This window comes from Carassius gibelio, chromosome A3, assembly GCF_023724105.1.
Source record: "Carassius gibelio isolate Cgi1373 ecotype wild population from Czech Republic chromosome A3, carGib1.2-hapl.c, whole genome shotgun sequence".
NCBI lineage: Eukaryota > Metazoa > Chordata > Actinopteri > Cypriniformes > Cyprinidae > Carassius > Carassius gibelio.
Genome location: NC_068373.1, coordinates 22,616,263 through 22,637,150, shown reverse-complemented (window position 1 = coordinate 22,637,150; position 20,888 = coordinate 22,616,263). Strand labels below are relative to the sequence as shown.

Below are 20,888 nucleotides of genomic sequence, written 5' to 3'. Positions count from 1 at the left end.
GTTTGTCCTAAATCCACCCTTTGAATAAAAATAAAAAAAACCTAATCAGAGCAGCTTTGTTTTTGTTTCTCATTATTGATATCATCTTGCATTCAATAGCAAATAATCAGTTCATTTACCACAATGAAAATGAAAGTGGATCGTTACATTTCCAGCCAAATTTAAAACAGGAGAAAGAACTGACTTATTAAAAACAAGCTATACTGCAATAATTAATCGTTCTCAGGAAATAACATGTAGTTATGATACTGAAGACAGTTAATTTCGAGAGAGTGCATATACTGGGTTTGTGTACTCACAACTTTTCTAATGATGCCAGTTTTGTTCCCACCAATGCAAATGTTTGACACAAGAATTCAGACGGACTTTTGCTAAGATTTGTCCATTCAGACCAATCAGTAATGGATGGGCTTAATGAAAATGCAATTCCACTCCACGGCAGTAGGTGGCGCTTGCAAAAATGCAGAAAATGATCTTTCCAATGTCACTTAGCAGTTAGGATGTTCATGAGCGCACCAAGTCGTAGATTTATGTAACAGCAACAGCTATCTGCGCATGTGACTAAAAACTGCTTTATTGACGGTGTAATGGAAAATAAATTAGAACTTTAGAGTATTAACAACCATTAATTCAAATAAATAGCTGCATACTTCACAACCATTAAAAAAGTTTGTTCAATATAGTATGAATTTGTGTAGTATGAGTGTAATCAAGATGTACTAAATTTACCATGTTGTCACTGTCGTGTGATCTTCCAGTGTTAATTGTATCACTTCAATGCCATTCACAAATCCTCTCTAATGGCCTTATGGGAAAGTAAAGTGTCCACTGGATGTGCATTTCAAAATCTTGCCAAAAATTGAATATCATCGAGGTCCTTTTTGCCCACTATTTTATGAATACTGTGAATTCGGACACAGTACTGTTCACATACTGTTTTTCACCTACCAGGGAAGTATGCGATTTCAGATGCAGCCAAAATGTTATCACCCTGAATTTCTGCACTTAGCATTTGTCTTGGTGGGAACAGGCCTTAAGTCACCTATTAAAGCTTGCTGACCCAACTTGAGGGAACTGGACTCCATACAGAGAGCACTCTGTCACTGTGAAGCACCATTACAGTTCTCTTAAACCGTTCCTTCCCCCCAGTGTCTCATGGGATTTTCCCTGCTGTTTCTCTGAGTGTGCATGAAATCCCCCTGCCGCTCTGTCATTAGAATGAGCCACAGTCCCGTCAGTCTGAGTCAGTGGGTTCATGAGTTCATGACGTTCTCTATGCTATGAGCAACTGCTTCAGATACATACTGTCAGACTATCACCCTCAGTCTCGCCTCCACATTATTCAAATCTGAATTGTTGTCCTTCTCGGAAGCATTTCCAAACCTGAAACATCTTAGATGATATTTAGACATCAATAGAACTGAGAACCCGAGTCTCTTGAACGATGAAATCCTTTACCTCTTGGAAATGTTCCAGATCTTTCCCCTTTATGCATCGTCCGTTGTGTCTTCTGACAATGGCCCTGTTGGTCAAAAGTCATTCATACTCGTTGCATCTTGATTCAAAGGAGACATTCCGATGGGAACGCCGGCGGAGGGGGTTTATTCCATAGGACTATCCAGAAACAGCTGTTTTACCTCTAATTAAAGGAATGTAGCAGGTGTCACCTGCACCCCAGCAGTGTGGGGGCACACCTGGTTGAATTAATTTGATCCAAAGTGGTTCAGACACGGCTGTCTGTGCTCTGGTGTGGCATTCAGACACTCAACACATATTAGGCTACTGAAGCTGGGCACCTACTTAGCTGGAGTTGCAAAAGTGCCCCTGCAACAGCAAAAAGAGGCCTCTAGCCTAACACTGACCCTCAGGACTCTGTTTAGAGAGGTATTGGGGTTGAGAAGCCTGTTTATATCAAGAAGGTCTGGAGAGAGCTATCTATCTGCCATTTATTTCAATGGTAGTTAGCATTCCCTTTCATCTCAATGATGCTAAGCATGAGCAACAGGAGACCTGCATGGTGGTTCATTTACATTCAGTTTTGTTTTGTTTTTAAATGAGTAATTAGTTATGTTAAAGGAATATTTCATCCAAATAATGACACTACTATCATCATTTACTCAATTTCAAGTTGTTCTAAACTGTATGAAATTCTGTATGAATTTATTTCTTCTGCTGAACAGTGGGAACCAGCAATTTTATGGTGGCCAACATTTTTCAAAATATATTTTTTTGTGTTCGGCAGAAGAAAGAAATTCATAAAGGTTTGGAATAGCTTGAGGGTGAGTAAATGATGAGAAAATTTTCATCTTGTAGTGGACTATCCCCTTTATCATAGACAATTTTTTGTCAGCTTGAATTCATACGATTTCTGAACAGCTGTTTAAATGAACCCATAACTTAGATTCATATTTCAAGCCTCAGCACATACACAGTTGTCAGGTTTAGAACCAAGAAAGTCATCTTAATAATGTCAGTCGGTTTGTTTGAGGTTTATACATGTAGAATTTCCAATCCAATTGAGCCATCAATCTAAATACTAGAATAAAAACAGATCACTTGGTTTCATGTAAACATAACTAGTGATAAAAAGAGGGGGGGGGGAAGGAGATAAAGTATAAAGAAAAGGAAAATCTTTTAAAATTTTGTGTAAAAATGTAATATAGATGTATACTCTCTGTATTCATTTGGTTTCATGTGGTTTTGTAGCATACTAAAATATAGGCTTCGTATTGCAAATGTATCTGCTAGTGTTAAGTAGACTAGAATCTAAAGCTATTTACTCATTTAAAGCTTTCCTTTTTGTTATTTCACAGTGCGTTTAACTTTAGGACCTTCATTTGTCACCTCCGCAGGGCCTCTCCCATGTCCGTTGGAAACATCGGTAGAAGTTTGCCACCCTTAACCTTTAATCGTTTTTACGCATTCATAAATTGCCTTCAAGATGCATAGGGGCACTGCAGTGGTCATTATTTACATTGACAGGCCGCAGCATGGGAGAAGCACCAGGATGCATCCTAACATAGTGGAATGGATCACATCAAACATCAGAAAAAAATCCTGTAAGCATATCGACCTTCTTTTGTAGAGGACTAGACAAAAAAATAAATTTAAAAAGTCAATTCTGCAATGTGATTAGGATTATTGATGCGCTGGTGTTGTTTTGTCATTGAGTGTGCACTTTGATGTTAACATCTGCCAGGTATGTACGCTATGTCAATTTGTCTGAAATGCAGCCTGAGGAAATGTTGTGCATTCTAGTGCACTGGTTTCTTTTGTGCCACAATAATGCATTAATTTCATGAGTCAACAGGCTATGACTGGCGGCTTATGTAGAACTAAACAGTGTTTAATTGGATTCTGATCTGCAGCAATACAACCGCAGGGCTCTTTGCCTTTTTCTCCCTCTTTTGCTTTTTTTTCCAGAGCACCTAGAGCATAATGGAGGCGATTACTTCCCCTCTCTGGTGGCTTTGTGACTTGGTATTGTGAGCCTCTGGGAAGGTGCTGTTTACGGTCATGCTTCACATTGCCCTGATGCCCTGGAAAAGAGTCTGGCAGCAGAGCTAATGCTGCTAATGCTGTCGGCTGCTGCATTGGCACTGCGGAGGCCAACTAGGTGTCATACTGGGATTAACCTTAAATTGATTACGACCACAAAGATCATGTGCTGGCTGACTGACATACTTAGGACACAGTTCATTTCCCAAACCATGAGTGAAATCTCTTATAAAAAATCAGGGTAAGGTTTCAACATTCAAGAGTCTTTCTACCTGTAATCATTTACCACATGTATACAAATCTACACCGATGGTGAAAACACGCCATTTTATTCACATAAGGGCTGGATGAATATTTAATAATTAATACATTTTCCAATCAAAAGAATCAAAAAGAAACAATTTGATCTCTAATGTTTAAAACAAGAAAGAAACTAATGTAAATATAAGTGATTTGCATGATTTTCACTCAGTAAAGACAAGTAACAGCTATGTATAACTCTCATTTCTCATACAAGAAAATACTATTTCAGTCTTCGTACTTCAAAATGTCATGTTTAATTAAATGTTGCTTGCCATTTCTTTGAAATTCAGAAATTGCTAGTATATTTCACAAATAATTAAACAGTAAAGACCATACCATTCTTTTTTATTCCAGTGTAGCTACCAACAGTATATATTTTATTAAAATATTTGAATCAATACAAAAACAGTCATGAATCATTAAAAAAATATATAAAATTAATGATGCCGTATTCAGGAGACTTAATAGCCAAGTAAAATTGCATTAAAATAATGACAATGCTCACAATGCTGCTTTTTTTATATGAATTTAATTTCAGAAAAATATAATGTTACATCACCCAAACCTATAACACCACAGAAAATCCAATAACTTTTTTATCCATAGGTCTATTTTCCTCTTTTCAGCTCCTCTTTTAGTTTTCCTTTGTTCTCTGCAACTATCCACAATATCCATTACGCAACATGCAGCTAGTGAGTGTTTTCCCCTCAAAGAATAATACATTTTTGATGCTGTTATGAGTAAGGTTAAGGTTAGGTGCAATACAAATACATTAAATGCAATCCATATGCTCTTGATTGCTTATGTACCTCACACATGTATATCTACAAAACACAGTGCAGCAATATTTCATACTCATATATGCAAATGATACATTACAACAGGCCCACAATATAGCAAAAGCCCTGAATTTATAACAGCACACTTGTGTTTTTATTCACACTGCATGCTGCATATGAAGCGGTAATTGGTCTCCAATAATGTCTCCAGTATCCATTCCATTAATGACCTCTTCAAACTCATTGCAAAAGCCTCTTTTTATGAAATATGTTCATCTATTTTGGAGCCAAACACACCACTCCAGGAGGCCGAATTCTGGCCTGCACTGCTGGATGAGGCTGAAGCAGAGGAAGGTGAAGTGCTGAAGTGTGCTCGGGAAAACAGCCAGAAGGTGATGTGAGTGCTGACAGCCTACGGACAGACATCATCATCATCATCAGGCCCCCAACCTTCAGCACAACCCTTCCCCTTCTTCCCCATGTTGTGCGCCACATTTGAATAATACATTCTCCTCTCCAGCCGATACAATCCAACCTCCTCCTAACAAAGGCCAAACAAGTACAGTGTCTGCTCCACAGTACCATTCATGTTTACTACAGACCCCAGTACAAAGCACAAACGAGGTCACGTTTGTCAGCAAATGCACTGAATGCAATGTACTTTTTCTCAGTATTGTTGACCATGACTATTTCATAACTTGCCATTGCCAAATGCTGCACACTTCCTATTGCAGAATGAATGTTGTAACATTATTTGAGCAATCTAGAAGTACTGTCTACACTGGAAATTTTAATTTTATATAGTTGCACAAGTGCTGCAACCTTGCTACTAAAAAATTGGCATTTTAATAAACACAGTTTAAAAATAACTGACCGTTTTTTTGTTTTTGTTTCTTGGCATTAAATATTACATTTTAATTTTAGATGTGATAAAATGCAATGAAATGCCATAATAGCATAAAATGGGGTTCAAACGTTTTAAGAAATTATGGAATTTCTTTTAACAGGTAAAATCATCCAATCAATCATTTCCATGCAAAATTTGGGACAGATAAATTGTTTAGCTTTTGATTACATGTTTTTTCTTTCTTTTTTTTTTTGTTTTTTGAAAATGAATTGAATACCAATGTTTTATCAAAATAATGTCATAGTAGAGATCAAGGTCAAGGCCTCAGCAGTGAGACAGGTCAAAATATGCAATTTGATGTTAGCTAACTTTATGCAACATAGTAATACCAAGACAAAAAAAATAAAAAATAAATCAATGTAGACATCCCAAGTCTCCCGGAAGTTCCGGGAGTCTCCCGCACATTGAAAGCGGCTCCCTGAGACCCGCAAATTAGTTAAAATCTCCCGGAATCTAGACCGAGCGAGCAAAAGCGCGCATGCGAAACAGATACTGTGTTTCAAACCGTGTAGCGCGCGCACGGTCTAGAGGGAGAGGGAGCGAGAGACCTTGCGTGTGTGTGCTAATGTGCGTGTGTGCGAAGCGCATGTAAGACAGAGAGCATCATGATTGGCCTGTTTCTGCAAATCAACCAATCAATTGACAGTGTGGGCGGACTTTTATCTCTTCTCCCGAACAAAATTAATCAGTTGTCTATCTAGAAACAGGAGCACCATGACAGAGGGAAAGTGCCACAAAACAAAAAATGTATAAGACACATTTTACGGCAGACTACACGAAAGTGTACCCCTGTCTTATAGCAAACATAATGACAGTCTTGCTCAAGCATTGCCCATGGCAGGTTATATGATTGCAAAAGTCATGTTGAGGTGAGTTGACAAGTTTAATTTCATCTGCATATTATTCAGGCTAGTTGCCAAGGCTACATGAAAACAACAAACTCTTTAGACCCGTTTAAAGGTGCAATGGAAAATAAATAAATGCAGTTTACATAAATTGTATAAGCCGATTGTATAAATAGTAAACTTAATCTACATATTCAAACATAATTAACGAATAATTACATAGACCTATATCTTATAGAAATAATATTTTATGCTTTTATATCTTTTAGGGACCACAACACGTTAGGGAGGCTAAGCGCAGGGAAGGCTGCTCCAATATATCTCAGTTCTCCCATTCAGATCTCACTGAGAAGGGGACTACAGCTGAGATGTATTTCATTCCTTTTTTGGGGGGGGGGACCTCCCTGAAATGACTTTTTGCAGGTTGGGATGTCTGCAATGTGAACAGTATTCATGAAAATTTCTCTAAGAAGCTAAGAAGTCTTTCATGCAATTATTAGTCCAGTCCACAGATCTACAGAATCAATAATTATTTCACTTCATCGTATATGAGTATATGAAAGCTATAGTAACAAATTCCTTTGAATAAAAACATCCCCCATAAATCACCATGCCTCAAACTAAACAATGTATTCACAGCAGCATTAAAACAACAATCAATAATTTATTCCGTTTTAAATTTTTGTATATATTATCACACATAATTCACGTCTCACACACACTGACCTTGTTTACAATCACATTATCGATTTTCAAGAGACAGACCTTATCAAGGTTGTTTCAAAACGCAGCTCTGTTAACGCTGCATGAATTCCTCAGATTTAGGCAAGCCACTTAATTACTGGAAAAATGCATAAGGGGATAACACTCAATAACAATCTATATATTTAAACAAATTTAAATATGAAAAATATGAATTCCCTATCTTTAATACAAAGGTGTATGCAAAATAGCGAGGAATAGAAAGCCAAGATCATGTGATGTGACATGATGAGTGTCTCTATGCCCGAAGTTCAGCTTTTATCCTATTTGAACTTTATAAATACTTGGACTGAGCTCAAGCTGTGTAGCCCTTTCTCAGAAGCAAAGGCTTTCTGTCCTACAAAAAAGACACAGTGGGACCACAAAAGCACTTCTGCATTCTAACCTACAACTTCCTCCCATTTAAAATGTTTTGAAGTGTTTCAATGAGCAGATACTGGCTTACATCTGCAATGTGACAGACTTCTCTTTCATTTTATCATTACTTTTGTCACAAGAAACTGCCGTCACAGAATTATATACAGAAATGTATGTCTGATACATTAACGAAGTTTGCCAAATTATATTATACCAGGTGATACCATGTTTTTGGACATATTCTACCATACAAAAGTTAAGGGTTGGTAAGATTTTTTTTATTATTATAGTTTTTGAAGGAAGTTTCTACTATTATTTCTTAAAATCTCAAATACAGCAGCACTTTACAATCAAACTGTTCCTATAACAGCACTTTAAATGTGGATTCATCCATCCATAACACTTTTTCTTATCTTTTTAAGTGAGTTATTTTTCTATCTACCCCCTTTCTTCTAATCTTCGAGAGACAGATGTGGCTTTTTCTTTGAAACTCCATTTAAAGGGCCGTGTTTGAGAATGTTCTCTGATGAAGATAAAGCAGGTGTTTCGTGTGTGTTGTTCAAAGCAGCTTCCAGCTGAGCATCAGTGAGCGGTCTGTCTTTCAAACTACAGATTCTTATACTCGTTCTCTTGTTGTGCATCTAGGCTGACCATATTTATTTCTGTGCTAGTTAGATCAAGATCGTTTTCCTTTTTCTGTTTGGAACAGCCTTCATCTCTCAGCAGAACAACAGACTGATGAGTGTCTTTTTAGTTATTTTTAAAATCTAAATTTGGACACAGTACTTCAGCAGCTAAAAAAAACTATTTGCACACTTCATTAAGTCACATTTTCAACTGTGCCAATAATAAAAAGCAAATTACCATTTAAGAATGATTAAAGTGAATGGTTTTTCTAGTAACCTGTATATTGTACTAAATGTATTGTGCTTTAGTAAAGTCAAAAACTAACATATAGCACCTTTAAGCCTTGGCACCCCCTGCAGCTGGTGGTGCCCTTGACAACCTTTTCCAACCGTATGCCTGAAAACGAGCCTGATTTTAGTAATATATATATATATATATATATATATATATATATATATATATATATATATATATATATATATATATATATATATATATATATATATATATATATATATATATGCTAAGTTAACATACTTATCTGAAAAACATCTGAAAAACGTCGGTTATTCTCCTTTGAAGCTGTGCGTTCTGGGCCGGAATGTTGATCTCCGTTTTGGTTTGTGAAACCTGCCCACTGCCAGTTTACCCAATTGTATCTCAGCACTGGGGTTGCCAGTTAGCAGAAAACACATCGTATTGCATTTCATTCATCGTCCATTGCGCTATTCCTTTTGGTGTCGTCAGTCTGGCAACCTGTCTGTGCGTCAACTGAGGAGGAGGGGCCAGGTGAAAAAACCCTCTCCAATATTTTGAATTTGGACTGCAATTCCTAGTTCAACCACTCGGTGTCAATCCTACATACAACACCTTTAATGCCTCCGTTTGCATAATTGAATGGCAAAAATTCACCACGTTAAGTATATTTAAGCAACTGAATATTAGCATACGAATAATATATATTTTTAAATGTTATCAGAAAAAATATGATCAGAAATCCAGATATGTACTGGATTGATAAAAATGAACGATGACATCAGCAAAATAAGGAAAGTGTTGGTTAGCATGACTAAAACAAAAAAAAAATAATAATAATTCTACAGAAAACATGTAAAAACTCAGCTTAGCAAAGACAGAGTTTCTCATCTTCCCTGCCACTCTGACTGATTGTACAGCACAATTTCACCATCCCGCTAGATTCATCAACAATTACCCCATCAAGTTCGGTCAAAAATCTTGAAGTGATCTTTGATGACCAGCTGACCTTCAAACACCACTGCAAAGATAGCTCAATCATGCATGTTTGCACTGTACAACATCTGAGAGATCGGGCCCTTCCTTATGGAGCATGCTGCACAAGTTTGCATCTAGTCCCTTGTCATTTGTACACCAGACTATTGCAGTGTTGTTCTGGCTGGACTTCTGTCATATGCAATGAAACTTTTATAAATGATCCAGAACGCATGCAGCAGCATGACTGGTCTTCAACAAGGCAAAGAGAGCACACATCACACATCTCTTTATCTCACTGGCTACAGGTTACAGCTCACATCAAGTTCAAGACATTGATGCTTGAATACAGAACAGCTACATGCTCCACGCTCTGCTACTTCTACTCACTCTTCGGAAACCTGAGGACAGAAAGTGAACAATGCCTTGTGATACAATCTCAGACATGAAAAAAAAAAAAAACACATTCCAAAATGTTTTTTACTCACTTTTCCTTGCTGGTTGAATGATCTTCCCACCCATGTCTGGAATGCCATCTGAAAAGATTTTACTCTATGCTTTCACTTTGTCTTAATTCCTTTCTCATCAAGCTTTTACTTTTCTGAACGATGTTGGAAACATTGTTTTAATAGTGCTTATTGCTTCTTTATGATAAATCACTTGATTTATTCCTCATTTGTACTTCCGACAAAAGAGTCTGCTAAATTAATAAATATGTATGTAAATGTAAAGTGTTATAGTCACATAAAATCTAAAAAATTCTTACATTTCTCATATTAAATATTTTTTATAATTATATTATTATACTTAAATGCATTACTTGCTTTCATCCATGGAATTCTATGGCAAGCTTTACTAAATTCATAGTTGTTCAACAAAAAGGCATTAACATGTAGCATTGTTGTTTTATTCATTTTATTTAGAATGTTAAGTAAATTAAACAACTTGATATATGCTTGGACTGGGACTTATCAATAAGGCATCAATAGGCATGCCAAAACAGTCAGAAATGGCCTTTGAATAAAACAGTTTTGTAAGGAACATGATGACATGCTGCTAGTTAAATATATGCAATATGTTAAGAGTTCCTCAGCATTTTTATTCAGTGCATAATAAACACAAACTAACAACTGCAGTGTTCACCACCATTAAAATCTCATGTATAAACCTGACTGTGCCCCCACCCCCAAACATACTCCTTCACAGATCATCTAGCTGCGCAAACATCTGATTCTTCAACAGCTGGCTCTTTTCCACAGAGCAGTCTGCTCAATGGCCATGGGAGAAATCAAGGGTAAATTAAAAACCAAACAAATGCCGTGATTGAAGTAACACACAAAACAGATTATCGCATCAGAGAGTGTCCTTCCCAATTTAGCAGTCAATATTTGCTCCATATTAAATCCTTTAACACTTATGCAGTGATGCTGATCTAAAAGATACAGCTGTATTACATGTGCAGCATCCAATCAAGTGGCCTAGTTTGTAAACAGGCTCGCTGACTCAGCAGCAGAGGGTTATGAACACATCAGCAGAACAGAGATAATCACTGTTTTCATTATATTGTGCTGCAACATTTATTTTTTCTTGGGAAGTTTAAATATTTTTTTAGGCTTATGGCTTCAGATCATTGTTTAGCCCTTCACAGTGCTCCTCATGAAAGCTAGGAACTAAGAATGAATTATTTAGTAGTTGTTTATCTTTTACATAATACATTAAGAAAAGGTCATGTCTGTGATACATTTGGAAAACAGGCCTCATATAAATAAACAATAGGTCTTACAGAAAATATTCAAAAGATGTCACAATTACATGCATTGGATACATTTCTTGAATGTACTTGAAACAACCAGGACACAGTAATAAAAGTGACAATATAATTACTATTCATCTGTCAGTCATCATTCATCATCATGCAACAAATTAATTGTCAATTTACTGTCTAGAAGCTGCAGGCCTACTGGAGCAGTAAGAAATAAAGGCCACAGGTTGCCTCCTAATTTGGGGCAATGATGGAAACAGTGTATTCATTGATGTTTCAGAAGAGACACAGATATTCTATCTTAACAAAATTAACATTTAAATCAACTAATTATAGAAATTACAGGTTGCTGCGAAGTGAGCATTATAGAACTTCTGCCATCGAAATAGACCAGTCTTTCTATGTCTTTCTTTGGTAAAACCATAGTTTTTTTTTTGTTTTGTTTTTTACCTCTCAATAGCTTTTTGGTATTGTTTCCTCTGTTTTCCTATTGCTTTTAGGAAGTTGGAGATTTTTCTTACAAAACACATCTTTTCACTAAGGCCTTTATTATTCTGATTGGCTAACACTTTTTCTTCAGTTTGATTTCAGAAGAGTTTTACAGTGTTATCTTTCAGGTTGAGCATTAAAGTGATAGTTCAGCTTCAGTTGCTGGTCCACATTGACTTGCAAAGTGTTTGTTTTTCCCCCAGAAATAATATTCCCTTTAATATGGAAGTTAACTTTCAGAAAACATACAATAACTTTTAACATCATATCGAGGTAATACATTTAACTGATATTTCTATTTCTTCAAATAAATGTTTGGTTAAGACATATTGACTTATAAATAACATATTCCTTCATATCGTGTGAACCGCAATGAAATCACACTAACAACAATGAAATGCGTTCCAGGGCGGAACATTATTAATCTTCTTTGTTTCTAGCCGGACATTAAATACTGGCACTACTGTCTTTCGCTTTACTTTTCTTTTTATATTAGTTGCACATTTCTTACGTAATTGACACTAGCTGTTTACCTTTGTTTTTATAAACAGTATATATTATTTATTATAACATTTATGACGTGTACTATCTACAAGTTCGGTATTTCAATACATTGAGCAGATCATCCATCAGAAATCCCGTTACAAGTGATATGCAAAAGTCTCTTTCGCTCCATGGCTCCAATCTGGACTGATGTTCGAGCTGTTTTGCCCTCGACAGCGTCTGAATTCCCTCTTCAGTTCAGCGAAAAGATTGAATTGAGTGTGTTGAAGGTTCTGGAGCTGGCCAGAGATCAGCTGTACAGTGAAGCAGATGGTCCAGCTTCTGCTGAAAGAGCTCAGCTCATCATCGATTACTCCTGGGAGAAGCTCAACACTGGGACATGGAGAGATGTGGACAAGGACTGGAGGAGAGTTTACTCTTATGGATGCTTATTCAAAGTCTTAAGTTTGTGTCATGGATATCCATCTCAATATAATATCCAAGAGGCCATTAAAACATGTGACATGGGTCTGTTAATGGGGGCAGTCATCATGGACAACATTCTGCAGAGGCTTGTTGGTGTCATAAGAAATAAAATGAAAATGAAAAGTCCAAACAAAGCTCACAGGAGTGAAGAACCCTGTTCAAAGGTGAAGTCATCCGTCCTGAAGTCAAGAGCATGAAGGATTTGTGACAGCTTGTGTACAGATATATCATGGTTTTAACCTGCTGTGAAGTTAATTAAAATGTGTATAGAGTTATTTAGATGCTATCATAGTGTTTATAAATATTTGTAAGTAGCTTTTATTTTTGTTTTCAGTTAAATTTTAGTTCAAGTTATTTAATATATTAATAATTCATTTGAATAAAAAAAAATATTATTTAAATAAGATTATTTAAAATTATAGAACTCAGTTTTTGTGTTTGTTGGGATCAGTAAGATTGATTGATCGATAAGGTTTGGCCTCTGATTGTTTAATATCTATTAATGATTTACTTAATAATGTCATGTCCTTGTTCTGAGTACTGAGAACTCAGCTGTACATTATTCACTATTCACAATGCTTTTCTAAAACAGAAGATGAAACTGGACTGTGTCTCCGAGCCTGTAATAAACCCTGCACAAGCAGTGCCTAGGATTCATTGTCCATCCCTGGAGCGCTTCAGATCAGATTTCCTGGATCCTCAGAAGCCTGTGATTATAGAGGGAATAACTGACCACTGGCCAGCCTTCGCAGAGCATCCATGGAGGTACTGATAAAAATGTATTATTAGATTTCATCTTCTGACACATCTGTAAACAACCCTGCTGTATACTCCTTCTAAGCATAGACTACTTACGAACTGTCGCTGGCTGCCGGACGGTACCTATTGAAGTGGGATCCAAGTACACTGATGAAGAGTGGTCACAAAAGCTCATTACAGTAAATGACTTCATAGACCGCTACATTATAGGAACAGTAAGAATCATTTCAGTTTCATGTCATAAGATACAGTGTTTGTTTGTAGTTTTTTTGCAAACGGTCTATAATTATTCTTGGTGATTTTCTTATAGGCGGAGGTAGGAGTGGGATATCTGGCTCAGCATCAGTTGTTTGATCAGGTCAGTTGCATTTCTTTATGGTGCTACTAGAGGACCAGAAATACTTTACCTTTAAAAGAATAGTTCACCCAAAAATGAAAATTTGCTCACCTTCAGGCCAATGAAGATGTAGAAAAATGTAGCATTTCATCACTCTCTGATCAATGGATCCTCTGCAGTGAATGGGTGCCGTCAGAACAAGTGTCCAAACAGCTGATAAAAGCATAATAATCCACAAGTATATAATATAATATAAAATAAATACAAACTCCAATCCATCAAGTAATATCTTATGAAGTCAAAAGTTATGTGATTGTAATATATCCAGATTTTTTTTTTCCAGTGGGTATGGTTTAATAATAATAACCATCCATAATAACACTTCCTCTAGTGAAAAAGTCCATCACCTGTTGTCCTCCTTTTTTCTTTTTTTTTTTTGACTGTTTTTCACTTGTAAATGGTGCTCAGTCCATGCAGATTTCTCACCTGATTGAGACAAGAATTCTTTGATTTTTTTTCTGAAGAAATCAGTATTATCAATTTGCTCAATGTTATGGATTGATTTTGGCCAGAAGTATCAGTTTATAGTTAAAAACATCTTATTGATGAATTTGTTTATTACAAAAACAAACATTTGGATTATTTACATTACTTGTGGATTATTGTGATGTTTTTAGCAGCTGTTTGGGCTCTCATTCTGACGGCACCCATTCACTGCTGATGATCCATTTGTGAGCAAGTCATGCATTGTTAAATTTCTACAAATCTGTTCCGATTAAGAAGCAGTCTTATCTACATCTTAGATGGCCTGAGGGTGAGTCATTTTTCTGCAAGTTAAAATTTTTGGTTGCAGTATTTCTTTAATTTTCTCATAATACTGCTTGTAATGTGCAAAGTTTTTGTAATTTTTAGTTTGCACTATGGCAGTTTTCTTAGACTTGGTATTATACTAATGGATGTAGCATCATGCAAAACCAGTAACAGTAATGTTGGCTGATATTCATCCTGAAAGGTTCCAGAGCTGAAAGGAGATATTCGCATCCCAGACTATTGTTGTCTTGGAGAGGGAGATGAGGATGACATTACAATTAATGCCTGGTTCGGGCCTGGAGGGACTGTGTCTCCTCTCCATCAGGATCCTCAACAGAATTTTTTGGCACAGGTAAACAAGAGACAAATGGTTAATTTGGCATTTGAAAGGCAAGGCTTTTGTTGCCTCCTTTTCATTGCATTCTGGCTGTGTTTTTGGATGTCAGGTGGTTGGAAGGAAATACATCCGACTCTACAGCCCAGATGAAACAAAAAATCTCTATCCACATCAGACGCAGCTACTGCACAACACCAGTCAGGTAGTAGACCTAATTTATGACAGCAGGATTCTTGTTCTTAAAGTGTTCTGAAATATTCACAGTCTAAAATTGTTTTATATCTTGAGGAGAAAAAAAAACCGAGTTTGTTTTCCCACCACCAGGTGGAAGTGGAGAATGCAGACCTGGAGAAGTTCCCAGACTTCTCTAAAGCCTCATATCAGGAGTGTGTTCTCCAGCCCAGAGATGTCCTCTTCATCCCTCAACAGCACTGGCATTATGTGCGCTCTTTAGAGCTCAGCTTTTCAGTCAGTTTTTGGTGGTCCTAATTTGTAGAGAATAAAACGACATCCCCAGTGTGTGCGGTCAAGTCTTATAACATTGTCTTTATTTGCACACATGCCAAATATGTTATCAGTTGTAGGCTGAATGTTATATACACATAAATGTATTATTTATTGTAATTGATGGAGTTATCATTCAATATTTGCATCTTTGCTTTTCATTAAATATTCACATATTCATATAACTCTTAAGTCATAGAATAAAATACATCATTCATTTATAGGAGCTCATCTTACCTTAGTATAATTTTTAATAATTTTACATTTTGCTATATCAACTAGAGCAAATGTTTTGGTTTTTTCCATTAAATAGACATTGGCTGATGCATCATATTCCAGCTATATATTTAACAGTACATGTATTTCTATTTGCAGTCATGGTCTTGGTTTGCTTGCGTCATTCACCTCCAGTTCAGCTACAGGAACAGTGTATAGGGAACTAAAATGGTTAACCACATTTAGTTGCAACATTTTGAAAGTTGCTGAACGTTATTTTTTTTTTAAATAGATTTTCCTTAAAACAAATTCTTTTGTTGACTTTGCTTCCATTGTGCTCATTTGTAAGTTGCTTTGGATAAAAGCATCTGCTAAATGAAAATGTAAATGAAAAGAGATATTTGAACAGTTTGCTTCTCAATTTTTATTTTGTCTTAGCAACTGTACAAAAGGCTAAAATTCGAGAGAGACAGCAAATGTTTCCATACAAGAGAAAATACATTTTATTTGTATAAGCTATTTAATCTTGGATCAGAACTCCAACAAAAATAATGAGAAAACCCCTATCCATTAACAATTCTTTATAAATAGAAAATGCATGTAAAAAACTTTTTAGACACTTGAGAAATCCTCATTTAAAGGTCAAAAGGCCAGCTGCAGCGATGAATCAGCAGGGAGATTATGATCTTCTTGAGCGGCGTGATGGTGTGGGAGCAGTGTTCTCTTTGGATGATGAAGGCAGATTTTGTGCACTCTGTGACTGGGATTGCTGTATTTCTGCAAATTAGAAAAAGAAACATGAAAACATTGGAATGTAAAACTCTTTAAAGTCAACAACTAACAAATTGTTCATGGAAGCATGGGACCATGACTTGGACATTAGCATTGAAGGGGAAAATTGGGGTGAACTGTGTAAGGATGGTGCTACATCGTACTTGAACTCTAGATATAGAATAATTCAACTTAACTTCCTTCATCAACTGTATATCACACCATCAAAACTTCACAAGTTAAAAAAAAAATACTTTGGAGTCTGATATCCATGGAGTCAATTTTCCAAAAAACCCAGAAGTATGTTTGTTTACTGGGTAATTACTCCAATATTAACCAAGATTATCAATACTTCAATAGACCGGATGGATTCTCTTTTCAAGTAGTATTACACTGTAACAATTATTATATCCTATATCATCCCATTCTATTGTTTTTTTTTGTCTTGTCTTGTGCACCAAGTTATGTAAGATTTGTGTTTTGTACATTTATGTTAGTTCAAAAGCAAAAAAAAAAAAAAAAAAAAAAAAAAAACAGATCACCTGGAATCTCGTGAGGCCAGAAATCACCGCATTCCGGGCAACGAGGGTCACTGCGTGCTCTAAAATATCTAGCAACGCACGGGAGATGCACCTTGATTCCACAAATTGGGTTTTCACACATCTGGCACTAAAAGTAAAAGAAAAGTTCTTGAAAATGCAAGCAGGTAACCCCATAACCAAGGCAATTCTAAAGAAATTTCAATACATGTAACATAAGTGATGCTGATGATGCATGGAGCAACTTTTTTTGAGCAAGGTTGCTTGGGCACTTTCCCACTGAGTAACAAATTTCTATCTGGATACTTTAGATCGGTTGTGGGCCCTGGGCCCTAGTTGCCCACTGTCCGCAACATTATCCAACACGGTTTAAAAAGTTGCCCCATCATCAGCCTGATAAAAATGTAATGAATCGATTATTAAACAAGCTAAACAGAAAACAACATGAGGCATTTCAAACTAAATGATGGAGATCTAAATCCTGGATTTTCGTAATAAACTTCACAACCTTTACTCATGTTCATGTCTTTACCTGCAGGGCAATGTTGTGGCACACATGACACACTTTGATGAGGTCTTGGTAGATTGTGCGCATATACTGTTCCATCTCCACAATGCAGCGCACACTTAGTGTGTATTCACCATCCTTCTAAAGCAGCAAAACAACAAATAAAAAAAATATTGAACTGCTTTTGGAGGTAGTGACGGGTGAGTTATTTACTATTTTACAGTCCAATGTATGGGACAAGACCAGTTTTAAAATGAATACCTCATTTAACCATTTGTCCTGGACAAATTTGTTTAAGACATGCTCCGTTTCTTTTTTCTTCAGTTTCTTTGTCTGAAGGCTGTCGGCACAATTTAAAATATCGGTGGAGGAGGCAGAACCGCTCTCAGAGTCTACAATCAGATCCATCTGAACACAGAGACAAAAACAGATATGAAAAAAAAAGAAGAAAAAAAACATGACATGAAAATGGGAATAGTTTTTTAAACTCATATTCTCAGGACAAACGAGACTCATGAAACTCATCACCAAACAAAAACATGGGCTCATCCAAGCAACGAAAACAAAGTGAGCACACATGGCTTCGAATGTTTAATGGGATGTGTTCAACAAAGACATGAAATATGTTAGTTTAAGCACTTTGTTTGTCTATACATGTGACTTTGATGCAGATCTGCTAACATCTGATGACTAATTAATACAGAAAACCAACTAATTCCGATGGGTTTACATACTTTTTCTTTACTTGTCTCTCTCTGTGTGTGTGTGTGTGTGTGTAACAACATGTACCGTTTTTCTGAATAATTCCAATTCATTATCTGCATAATCAGATGCCATTCTTGTTATGTCTGTCTCTGTCACGTTTACCTGAAAAATAAACATAAGTATTTATTTCTGTTATGACTTTAAAAAAATATCATATAAATATACATTTGAACAGCTCACAAATTAATGTATTGTGTTTTGTGATGCTGCTAGCCAGATGTCTAATTTTATTAAACTGGAAAAATAAAATTCCTCTTACTCATCAAAACCTTCTTAGATAAGTAATGCAATATTTACAATTGGAAAAAAATTGATATTCTTTAAGGAAGAAAGAACAAACATTTTACTCAATTTGGCAACCTTTTATTAAATATTACAACAAGTAAATTTGAACGACCCACCTATTGCCTGATTTGATATATTTTTACTTAATACTTCAAGTGTGTGCAGGATTTTTTTTTTTTAATGTTTTGTTTTCTGTTTACATTCATACATATACAAATTGTATATATGGAAGTGATTTGTATAAAACTGTTGGAAAATTTTAATAAAAATAACTGAAAAAATATATATATTTATATATCACATCAAGCTCATAAATGTAATACAATGCTAATACTATTCTTAAATTAATCATATATAAAACTAAAAATATATAAAAAACATCAAATACAGAAATTGAACAGACATCAGCAAAAAATAATAATAAAAAAATAAATTTTTCCCTAGATGTGCATGCAGATTTCAACTAACCAGGGCATAATACTCGAGTCCATCCTCTTCAGACATGCCCTTCCTGATGTGCATGAACAAAGACTGAAGATGAGCGTTGATGATATTAATGAAATCATCTAATCGGTCTGCCACATAGTGTGCTAGAAAGGCAAGATAGATGCTTAATTCAAATAGGATACCTATATACAACTGATATACAATTTCCAGGTCTGAGACATAGAAGTAATACATCTAAGGAAAGAATAGATTTGCTTTTTACCTCCATGGATCTCACAGCAGTGTTTGTGTAGTGCTGCGGCCTGAGATGCACTGATGATGCCATTGCTCATCATGGTCTGTAAGAAGCGCTTGTGGCTGTCTCCCATTGGTGGGGACATTCTGCTCAATGTCCTCTTGAGCTGGAAAAGACATCAACTCACCAATACTGAGCAGGCAAATCTGAGTCAATAGGGATATGACTGAAAATGACTGTAGGAGAACCTTTATGTATTACCAAGACAATATTGAAAGTTAAATTTAGTTACATTTTAATTTAAAGTTAAATTTACACAATGTATAATATTAAAGGTTAACTAGTTATAAATTTCCAGCAACTCTGTGAATTCTGTGAATGTGTTAAAGAACCATCCACCAGGGTGACCATATGTCCTCTTCTTTCTAGACATGTCTGGCTGGGATTTCCCAATTGCCTAAATGTCCAGGATTTGCCTTTGTTTTCCTATCATTTTCATACATGTTGAAGGTAATGACTGAAAAGCAGTTCGACCAATAGCGTGCAGGCACTCTACATAATCGACCAATCATGGCGTGCGAGTAGGCGGGATCTTCGGAGATCGATCAAAGCAACGCAAATACGCGTACATATAATATAGATATCACGTCAACATGAAAACAAAGGTAAACCCAGACAATATTTTTCCGTGAACATGCAGACTTGCGGTTGTATTACCGGACGAATTTACAGACATACCGCAAGCCACGAGCTAAGTTGTACAACATTCTCAAACCGACATGCTAACTTACATAAAGTTAAGCGTGCGTGTGTCAGAGTATTCAAAGACCGACAACCTAGTATTACCGAAACAGGTGCGTATTAAATGCATATTGTTAAAAAAGTGCTGCTTCTCACGTACCCGTTTTCAGTGTAACTTACCCCGCTAAGATGTCAATTCGTGCAACGTTCGCGCGTTTCCTCTAGAAACTGTACTTCCGGTCACGTGATCCATTCAGAAGGTTCCTGCTGTAGGCGCGTTTGATTGAAGCAGCGCAGCACAGAACATAGACAGTAAAAGAAGTGAATGATCACTGTATGCCATCAAAGCACCGCGAGAGTAAGAATCGGCTTGAAACCCATCTCTTACATCTTTATTTGACCTTCTAACAGTGATCATTCTGTGCGGCGCAAGTCGAAACGCGCCTAGTATATATATAAGCAATTAATTCATACGGATTCAAATAATACTTAGTAACAGTTACTTAGTAATAGTTGCAATGCTAAATAGGCCTTAAAAAACAAAGAAAGTATTCTTATAAAATACCTAATTTATAAAAATCTGTGCACTATAGCAACTGACCTCCCAATTATAATTTATGACATTAAGACTGAAAATCACCCAAAATCCTATCCATGACAAAATTATAATTTCCATGTGACATTATTTAGGATATTATTCAGGCAAATGGACACACAGCAGGCCTGTAATCTTACACAGAAACAAACAGAAGGGAAAGGAATAATATCATAAGATGTCATTTTGTTATCATTAAATGTATAGTCACTAGTTCACCCAAAAATTCACATTTGCTGAAAATGTATTTGCTCACACTCAAGCCATCCAAGATGTAGATGAATATGTTTCTTCCTTCTTAACAAATTTAATTTAGCCTTACATCAATTGCTCACCAATGGATCCTTTGCAGTGAATGAGTGCCATCAGGATTAGAGTTTAAAGAGCTTATAAAAACATCACAGTGATTACAAAATTATAGATATAGAACTCATATATAGCTGGAAACAACAGTTTAAAGTTAAAAATGTCTGGGATGTATTTATGTATGAATTTGTTTCTTACAAACACA

At 36.0% G+C, this 20,888-nt stretch overlaps 2 protein-coding genes across 4 annotated transcripts; one reads left to right on the top strand and one right to left on the bottom strand.

Annotated features, from left to right (window-relative positions):
* Nucleotides 1–11,960: 11,960 nt before the first annotated feature.
* kdm8 (lysine (K)-specific demethylase 8) lies at nucleotides 11,961–15,460 on the top strand. The gene is made up of 7 exons (XM_052550673.1): nucleotides 11,961–12,692; nucleotides 13,121–13,293; nucleotides 13,370–13,502; nucleotides 13,598–13,645; nucleotides 14,637–14,786; nucleotides 14,881–14,973; nucleotides 15,096–15,460. The coding sequence occupies exons 1-7, from the start codon at nucleotides 12,234–12,236 to the stop codon at nucleotides 15,258–15,260; spliced, it is 1,221 nt and encodes a 406-aa protein (XP_052406633.1). The 5' UTR covers nucleotides 11,961–12,233; the 3' UTR covers nucleotides 15,261–15,460.
* A 431-nt stretch (nucleotides 15,461–15,891) lies between these two features.
* nsmce1 (NSE1 homolog, SMC5-SMC6 complex component) lies at nucleotides 15,892–20,127 on the bottom strand. 3 transcript variants are annotated; one of them, XM_052550681.1, is made up of 8 exons: nucleotides 19,963–20,127; nucleotides 19,069–19,207; nucleotides 18,828–18,949; nucleotides 18,099–18,176; nucleotides 17,571–17,717; nucleotides 17,334–17,450; nucleotides 16,805–16,931; nucleotides 15,892–16,268 (listed from the first exon to the last, which is right to left on the bottom strand). In XM_052550681.1, the coding sequence occupies exons 2-8, from the start codon at nucleotides 19,184–19,186 to the stop codon at nucleotides 16,171–16,173; spliced, it is 807 nt and encodes a 268-aa protein (XP_052406641.1). In that variant the 5' UTR covers nucleotides 19,187–19,207; nucleotides 19,963–20,127; the 3' UTR covers nucleotides 15,892–16,170. The 3 variants fall into 3 exon arrangements, with proteins under 3 accessions (XP_052406641.1, XP_052406645.1, XP_052406649.1); XM_052550685.1 differs by having other exon boundaries at nucleotides 19,943–20,029; XM_052550689.1 differs by lacking the exon at nucleotides 19,963–20,127 and adding an exon at nucleotides 19,833–19,952.
* Nucleotides 20,128–20,888: the final 761 nt, after the last annotated feature.

What these genes read in the sequence shown, in the direction of transcription:
- kdm8 (XM_052550673.1), top strand. Translation starts at nt 12,234, where the DNA reads ATGGCTCCAATCTGGACTGATGTTCGAGCTGTTTTGCCCTCGACAGCG. An exon ending in ACCGCTACATTATAGGAACA is followed by an intron (nt 13,503 to 13,597) that starts GTAAGAATCATT and finishes ATTTTCTTATAG; the next exon opens with GCGGAGGTAGGAGTGGGATA. An exon ending in TACTGCACAACACCAGTCAG is followed by an intron (nt 14,974 to 15,095) that starts GTAGTAGACCTA and finishes TCCCACCACCAG; the next exon opens with GTGGAAGTGGAGAATGCAGA.
- nsmce1 (XM_052550681.1), bottom strand. Translation starts at nt 19,186, where the DNA reads ATGTCCCCACCAATGGGAGACAGCCACAAGCGCTTCTTACAGACCATG. An exon ending in GACTCGAGTATTATGCCCTG is followed by an intron (nt 18,177 to 18,827) that starts GTTAGTTGAAAT and finishes TTTATTTTTCAG; the next exon opens with GTAAACGTGACAGAGACAGA. An exon ending in CTGGCCTCACGAGATTCCAG is followed by an intron (nt 16,269 to 16,804) that starts GTGATCTGTTTT and finishes TCTAATTTGCAG; the next exon opens with AAATACAGCAATCCCAGTCA.